The sequence below is a fragment of the Morone saxatilis genome, unplaced genomic scaffold, assembly GCF_004916995.1.
Source record: "Morone saxatilis isolate NCDOM2014 unplaced genomic scaffold, NCSU_SB_2.0 Contig17, whole genome shotgun sequence".
Taxonomy (NCBI): Eukaryota; Metazoa; Chordata; class Actinopteri; family Moronidae; genus Morone; species Morone saxatilis.
The window spans coordinates 6,749,276-6,757,806 of NW_023339729.1; the positions used below are offsets into that span (position 1 = coordinate 6,749,276).

At 42.2% G+C, this 8,531-nt stretch overlaps 1 protein-coding gene across 1 annotated transcript; it reads left to right on the forward strand.

Annotated features, from left to right (window-relative positions):
- The first annotated feature begins 364 nt into the window (after positions 1 to 364).
- Positions 365 to 7,421, forward strand: LOC118327506 (protein Wiz-like). The gene is made up of 9 exons (XM_035660884.1): positions 365 to 416; positions 926 to 1,010; positions 1,619 to 2,125; positions 2,315 to 3,103; positions 3,278 to 3,640; positions 4,088 to 4,302; positions 4,385 to 4,586; positions 4,677 to 4,824; positions 5,406 to 7,421. Exons 2-9 carry the CDS (start codon positions 998 to 1,000, stop codon positions 5,572 to 5,574), a joined length of 2,406 nt encoding a protein of 801 aa, XP_035516777.1. The 5' UTR covers positions 365 to 416; positions 926 to 997; the 3' UTR covers positions 5,575 to 7,421.
- The last annotated feature ends 1,110 nt before the right edge of the window (positions 7,422 to 8,531 follow it).

Genomic DNA, 8,531 nt, shown 5'->3' on the forward strand with positions numbered 1-8,531 from the left:
CTGTTCAGTTTATACCTTTAGAAACACAAAAGCAATTGCTAAAACTAAAATGTATGCTTATAATATAATGTTGATATATGATATAATAATAGTACTAATACTAAATACTAATAATAGGTAAAATAGAACACCGTTTATGACCTCATTTTACTATATAATACATTTTAAATGTTTATTTGCCGGTAACATTAAATAAGGGACTTTTCTGTGGGACAATAGTTTCTAGAAAATAAAGTAGTATAACCTTACAGTATGTAGTGGAATAATTAAACCAGCTGCCTTTATTTGTTGATGGTCACCAGGGGGCACATTTGATTACCTGAAGGGCTTTTGGAGGGCTTTTATTTTGAAAAATCCTTGCACCGGGACTGTCGCCCCTTACTTCCGCTAAGCTTGTCAGTGGGAATGACACTGATGTAAGTTAACTGAGGCAGTCTGTTCGGGCTTTTAGGTAAATGAACGTGTATCTTTAGTTGCTTATGTCGCTTGGTTTCCAGTCCAGGGTGTAGGATGTGTAGCTAGTTGCTATTTGGGTGTAAAATGTACTGTGAGCTAACCTACAGCTAACGTTAGCGTGCTTCCATAGCAAAACAAAGGGAAACAGAGATATTCATAAGTTAGCTTTTATAGCTTTGACTTAGAAGATGCTTCAGCCGCTTACAGTTTTAGTCTGTTTAGTTTCGAACAATACAATTAGAAATGAAGTTTCTCTAACGATGAATCGCGTTACAAGTTTCAGCTGTAAAGATATTTATTGACACATATATATATATATATATATATATATATATCTGCACGGGTCTGGGTATTGTAGGCAAGTTTATTTTGCATTTTGGAAGCTATGATAACTAAAACTCCCTGATCTGTAACAATATAACAATAATAATAATAATAGTAATTTTTCATTGATCTCAACCTCTTTCAGTCGGGTACACAAGATCCGCTGGAAGTAAACATTCCTGTCCCTCAAAATAAAACCCCAGCATTATCAGCAGCCATGGAGTCACAAGGTAAGAGAGACTCTTATAAATGTAGTTACATTATTTCTTATGTCACATTGTTACAGCCTGGTTGTGCTCGTGCTGCCTATCCTTGTTGATTTTATTTCATTGGCCATCATCACCTTCGTCATCCTCATCCTCATGATTAGACCCCAGTTGAACTTTCCACATTAAAACACATTTTGTTTTGATAATATTGTAATGCAAATGTTTCTGCTGTCAGTCCTCAGTCACATCCCCAGTTTGTACTGTGGGCCTCATGTGACCTTACAGAGAATTGATGTCAATACAAATGTGCTCCAAATTTTGAATTTAGGCAAAAGAGAGAACTGGCTTCGGATCAGCTGATAACCTGAGTTTAGGTATCTGAATTTGTAGTGGGAGACAAAATGTCGGATTGGTGTTCATTGCCACTCATTTTGTCCTGTCAAATCTTGACATAAGTAAAGCTTGTCAAATCTAGAAGCGAATGGTCTGGTGGTATGGTCGGCATAATAAGTGTTTGTTAGCTTATTACAAAAGAAGCTTCTGGCTTGTTCTTTTTCTTAACTAGGACTTTGACTGAAGTTCTCCAATTCAATATGTAACGACAAACTCCCATCTGAACTTCCCCACAGCAACCCCACAGCCAGTCATGTGTGAGGTCTGTGGGACATACTTTGAGACACGCCGAGGGCTCTCCAGCCATGCTCGCCTCCATCTAAGAAAGCTTGGCGTGACGTTGTCGGAAAGCAGCGGCGCTCCGATCGACCTCCTCTACCAGCTCATCCAGGAGAGAGATGGTTCCCTCCCCGATTTCAAAGCAGACTCCTCTGCATCTGGGTCATCCCCTCTCAAGAAAACGTTCCAGCAGGAGTCTGCGACACCTCCAGAGCCAGAGGTCAGGAGTGCCTCCTACGATGTAGCCAGTACAGTCATGACAACTCCACAGAAGATGGATCAACAGCAGGAATCTCCAGCCAGACTGAAAGAGTCAGCGACCCCTCTCCTCCCCTCATCCCCCTCTGGTCCTAGGCTGGTTGAATCTAGAGCAAGTGAAGGCAGCAGTTCATCCTCCTTAGATCACCAAACCACAACCAAGCCACTGTGGGCCCCGCTCGAAACTGACGCCCCCATCACCTTGGGTATGGCTGAATTCTGAATAGATGTTTTAAAGAAGTGTTTGGAGTATTGAGGGGAGTAACTGGATGTGGTGATTAAATGACTATTCATGTCCGGTAATTATTAGAGTAACATTTTAGTTTTTTATAAAGTTACCCTGATAGCATTGTCTCATTGTGACTGGGTACCTTTTTATTCATCATTTTCTTCAGACACCAAAGATGAGGTCCATGTGTGCCAACTTTGCGGATGTTGGTACGAGACACGAAAAGGCCTGGCCAGTCACGCTCGGGCCCATCTGCGCCACATTGGAATCCCTGACAACGACATCAAGGGCAGCCCTATTGATCTTCTCTACCGGATTATGGAAGAGGAGGATCTCAAGCCCATCAGCAGCAAGCAACAGGAGGAGCTCGCCTCCAACAGTTCCCCTAGATCCTCCTCCAAACGTCCCTCCAATCGCTCTTCCTCTCCATCTGCGTCTCCTCCCAGCAAACAGCCTAAAACGGATTGTACTTGTATTCTGTGCGGGGAGGAGTTTGAGAATCGTAAAGGGCTAGCTTGCCACGCACGCTGTCACCTGCGTCAGCTGGGGGTGACTGACCTGATGGGGAAAACATCTGCCATCGACACCATCCAGGAACTGGTCAGCAGTGGCGTGTTAGAGGCTATACACCCCCCTAAAAGGAACAGTACCGGTTCTTCTGCAGCGCCATCTCTTGCAACCCGGGCTCTGTCTCCAGTTCCAGGCCAATCAAGAACCTCCTTTCCCTCCACACCCCTCTCCCCAGGCCCAGCAAAGTGCACTCCTCAATCTCCTGTTAATAGGGCTCCAAAGGCTAAGAAAGGCTTTCGGCTAGCAGTGGACCCCCTTCATAGGAAGCCCAAGGCTGAACCTGTGGAGTTTGAAGTGTCTGTTCAACCAAAGGAACCCAGCACAAACACCAGCTCTCCCACGCCGAAATCACCTGCTGCTGTGGGTTTAAAGCTTCTCAATGCAGGTAAAGCATAGAGCCGTTAATACTAGCTTATTTGGTACCTTATTATGTCATTATACTCCAGTTGAGTTATTTACCAATATACCTCATATTTTGTGCATGTATTAGTGTTGTTGCTTGTGTATGTACACCAAAGTTTGAATGTAAAATTTTAAGTCCACCTCCCCTATTTCTCAGAGTCCTCCACAGATGTACAATCCCCGCCAACAGTCCTTTGCGATTATTGTGGCCAGCTGTTTGACACCCGCAAAGCCCTGTCATGCCACGCCCGTGCCCATCTGCGCCAGCTCGGCCTCACCTGGTCCATCAAAACCTCACCAATAGATCTCCTCAAAGAGGTCATGATGCATGGTGAAGAAGGCATGAAAGAGTCCGTGGCCAGTGGGTCTTCAGGCAAAGCCACGTGGACCCCTCAAGGCTCCAGAAGGTCCCTGGACAGTCTCCAGTCAGGGGAACCAGCCACCAAACCCTGCACCTCACCTCTCGATTATTCCACGAAAGAGAAATCCCCATCTGGCAAAAGTGGGGCCTCAAACACAGGTAAGACATTAACGCCACTGTAAAGACTCTTTATGTCAGTTTAACAACCATGTTGTTTTATGATGGTGAGCCACTCTCTTGTACTCTGTGACATGTTTCTTTATGACATGTTCTTTTGCAACAGACAGGGTAGGGAATTTTCTGCTTTTAAGACTTTTACCTCAACAGGAAAACCACACTCTCGCCATTACCCTGCTGTCCCATTCTGCCTGCTTGCACCAAATCCACTAGCACATTTCATGGCAGGTTTTGAAAAACGTTCTGTTTGATGATTTGAAAGGACTCACTGAGGTAGAAGAGGATTAAGCAGGTTCAACACATGAGAATATACCACAAATTGCAATTTCACAAAAGTATTCCTGGACCTCACTCAAGTGGTAATACATTCCTAATGTAATGTAAATACTAATTATTTTTTTCCAAAATTGCACATCTTCTTTTTGTCAGACACATCCTGTGAGCTTTGTGGGTTTGATTTTGAAAACCGCAAGGCCCTGGCCAGTCACGCGCGGGCCCACCTCCGACAGCTGGGAATCATTGAGTGGAAGGCAGATGGAGCAACTTCGCCAATTGAACTCCTTAGTGAGTTGATCCGGAGGGACCCAGTCAAGATAGCAGCAATAACCCGACGCTATCGTATGGGAGACCTTTACATCAAGAAGGTGGGCTGTTCTCCAAAATGTGTTTAAAATAACTCCCCATTCAGATTCAGATACAACTTACTGTACATTCATTTTCTCCCAGTCCCAAAGAACTGCTGGTTCGCCCTCCCTGTCCACAGACTCGGACTCTGTGTCTGGCAGCAGCCTGAAGCCTTCGGTGCACCACTATGAGCACAAAATGCGCAGAGAGGTCTCTGGTATGACTGCCGGCTCATCCAGACAATCCCAAGGTCACACACGGTCTACAGCAGCCCACGGCAACCCCGGTGTGCGCTCCCCAAGGGGTGAGAGCTGAAAGAAAGCTGCATACAGATATACTTTTTCTGCATTATCATGACACTCTAATACCTCAATCACTTCCTGTGTGGTTTCAGGGGTCCATCCGCCAAAACATGTCGTGCCTGCACGGGAAGAAAATTCCCAGCAACCATCACGGTCAGGCAGCATCCCCGCTCTGCTGCCAAAGCCCCCACTAACGCCATTGGTCAAACTGGTGGGCAAAGTCTACTCCCTCAAGTGCAGGTGAGTCTATATGATATATAAGTCGTCTGCTAGACGTAAGCCAGGAATGTACGCTCAGATCGACAGCACCTTAGACAGCTAGGCCTCATGGACGCCCCTCTGAAATCTTTCGTGTCTTACTAAAATGCTTTCTGTTCATAACCACATGGCAAGTAGCAGCCTGCAAGCGTGGAATCCTTTACAAAACTATTGCTCAAAGAGATCCCAAACTTTCCACACATGCTAAATATGCCAGGCCGAATTTTGTGGGAAACTGAATATGTCACCCAGATAGCTTCAGTGAAGAGTTGGACCATGAAGGTCCAGAATATACATATGTGACACTGTCATACCGTGTGGGATTAGATGATTTTAACAACTTTAAAGGTAAGTGGGGAAAAAAAGGGAACAACTCTATGTTCAGGGGATACATTTTGACATCAAAGCTATGAATCATAATTAATAATCATTATTAACACTGAATATGTCTATGTTGCCCATCCGTACATGTGACGCACTTTGTTTAATCACATTATTCTGAACTTATTGTACCTCATTTAATGCAGTTTTGATCACACTCTCCTCTCTGTGCTGCTATTCAGGTTCTGTGAAGAGGTGTTTCATGGACCTCTGTCTGTTCAGGAGCAGTGGATCACACACCTGCAGAAACACATTCTGTCCCTGGGCTACAAAGGCAAAGCATCTCCTCCTGCAGCACCAGTGGCAGCACCAGTGGCAACTCCAGCCCTCGTCCATCCGGTAGCTGTCTAGTCCACAAAATCTGTCTGTAATTAAACAAGGTCATCATTGTCAAACGTCATGTCAGAGTTGAGAAGTGTCGTCTTGATGTCGGAGGTCACAAATTTACAGAGAAGTGCAAATTAGATGTTTCCCTTTTGCCCTAGAGAGGGCAGCCATGAGCCATATGAGGAAAGCAGCAGAATGTAATCCACTCAGGTAAAACCCACAAGATACAATAGATCCCAATACTGATCACTGGATGTTTTTGTCAAAAAACAAAAGATAATTCATTCCTCATTTTGATGATCAGTGCTTTCCTGCTCATGCTCATAATTTGTACAGATGTTAAATGTGTTTGGGTATGACTTGATGTTGGCATGTACCAGTAAACGATTTTCTCTTTGTTTTTGTCCTACTGAGTAGACTGGTATGGTTGCTGTATCACTGTGATACACTTTCTCTCCTCTGTATGCCTTCCTATTGAATGGAGTCTTTAATTATCTAATTATTTTTTTAAAGTGTTTTACTATAAATCTGGAAGGATCATTTTTCTCAAATGCAAATGTTTTTGAATAACACAACACTGACACCAGAAAGTTAGACACAGATTTTCTTTCAAACTGGTGACAACTTGATACGAAGTATAATGTAATGTCTTAAGAATCAACCACCTTGACCCTAGATACACTGTGTTTCCTTTCTTGGCATTTTCTTCAGGTATAACTACTAATCATGACTGTTTTTCTGGTCTTTTTACATTTCTTTTATAACACTTATTATGTAAATTAAATACTGTCTTGTATATAACCATATAGTGTCTGAAACATGTTTTTATTTCTTTACAAATTCCATTAAAACGCTAATTAATGGACACACAACCTGCACTTCACTAACAGCGTCAGTACTCACTGTAAGAAAATACTGTTTGTCCACATTGTCAAAAGATTTACATATCTTAACAGTTCTGAATACTATCCAATATAAATTCATGTCTCAATACACCCACATTTATTTTTGTATTTTCTCATTTACATCTCATTTCGTTTTGCTGTGTTTGCTATCCTCTAAACATTTTAACATTTTAAAGACATTTTTGAGATCTCACTGTAGCTGGCACCGCTCCTGGACATTTCTTTGATGTTGTGAGGTCTCAGATTTTATTTTTTAGGGGTATTTTATGCCTTTGTTAAAGACTGTACAGTAGAGAAATTACAGGAAATGAGGGGAGAGTGAAAGATGGGGAAAGCCCAGGCCAAAAGGGCGCCCTGTCATATTTTAATATTGTTTAGCTTTGAGGTCTTAAAAGCCTTTGTAGTTGTGTCACACTCACCACTGGCTTCTCCTATGCTCCTAGTGGCATTTACAAGAATCCACCGCACCTGAGAGCCAAGGAAGATAGTTGATGTGTCTCATTCCCAGGTCGTCAAATACCCACTCATAAATGACAAATGCCATTAGGAGCACTCGGAGGAGCCAGAGGAACCTGAACTTTCTGTCTCATGTACTCCTGTCAGGATATAGTGAAAACTTTAGCAAATATGACAAAAAGTTTTATAAAAGTGATCTACTGCAGCTTTGTGTAACAATTTGAATTTAGAAATTGAATAGCTTGTTTTGTCATAAAACTCATTTTTCATGCACAAATAAGAAGAACATCATTCATTTTCTTTTAACAATTTATTTCCAATCACAATATGTCAGCCATCTGCACAGTGAAGAAAAAAAACTAGCAAATGTTGGCAAATGTTGGTTGAGAAAAACATTCACTGTTAGTGTGAGTATATCTATAATGTTACATAACTGACCACTTAGGCGAAAACACTGTTGTCCATCATTCCATTTTCAAATTCTTCTCATCTAAAACCTCATCATTGTTGTGTCTCAGGCTTGTTTAACATTTCAAGCTTTCACGCTTCAGTCAGCCAGAATGTAATTTGCTCTCTTGTAAGTGAGTAAAGGAGTTTGTATTGTGTCCACTGGGAACATTTCTCTACGGTCTTCCATGCAGATTGTTTCTTTTCTGATGGAGCCTAGTAGTTTTTTAAAAACGGTTCTGTTGTTACACACTGTGTACACATTCCTTGAAACATTAAGACTTGGTGTTCACTCCCCGCCATTGTGTACCGTAGCAGTATCTCCCCTTTGTTAAAAACAAATGTCATGCTCGCTGTGATAGAAAAGTTTCACAGAGCACTGTAAAATGTGGAAATCGGGAAGAGAAAAGCTGCATGTTTAGCATCCGTGCTTTTCATGTTGTTCTTGTAAACCAGGACCTCATCAACACAAGTGTGGGTTTCTGTACTCCTCAAGATGTTTCTATTTTCTGGACACCAGCTTGTTGATAAGTGTGTGCCAGCAGTCTTTCAGTTTTTTCTCTGTCGGTAAATATCTGACCTCATAGCAAAACCAAACCCCTAGTGTCCATTATGTTCATAGTGCGTCTCTTGATTTGATTTTTTCCACTTTCCAGGGCTATCAATGTGTTGATAGGGGGTCATCAATCTTACTACCTGTACAGCTTCTGCAGTGGGTCCTCCACCCGTTATTGAGTGTGAATCTCTCAGCTAGAGGAACGGGAAAGGTTTATTTGGAAATCTTTGCACAGACCTGTAGAATAATCTGCCTTTTGTGTCTGCTCAGAGTCTCTCAGAATGTGATATAGTTTTTACATCCTCACGAGCTGGGAAATTGCAAAAAACATTATTATTATTCAAATGTCTGTGTTACTATGCATGTCCACGAATAGCCTACCAGATGGGATTAAATTCAAATCTAATCTGAAGTGTCTCTCACACTTCATTCTCTCCACCTTGTTTTTCAGATAAGAAAAAAGGTGTATTAAATCTTGTGGTTATTAGTATATTGACAGGTTTCTGGATGGACCCTGTGTTATGCTGTGAAGATGAGAAAACACCTCACAGGAGAGGGTAAGAGGATGATCTATAGTATATACCGATCAGCCATAACATTATGACCCCATACACCAG

Excerpts from the sequence above, each read along its gene's own strand:
- LOC118327506 (XM_035660884.1), top strand. Across the intron at positions 2,126-2,314 it reads TGACGCCCCCATCACCTTGG|ACACCAAAGATGAGGTCCAT; the intron begins GTATGGCTGAAT and ends CATTTTCTTCAG. Across the intron at positions 4,587-4,676 it reads CGGTGTGCGCTCCCCAAGGG|GGGTCCATCCGCCAAAACAT; the intron begins GTGAGAGCTGAA and ends GTGTGGTTTCAG.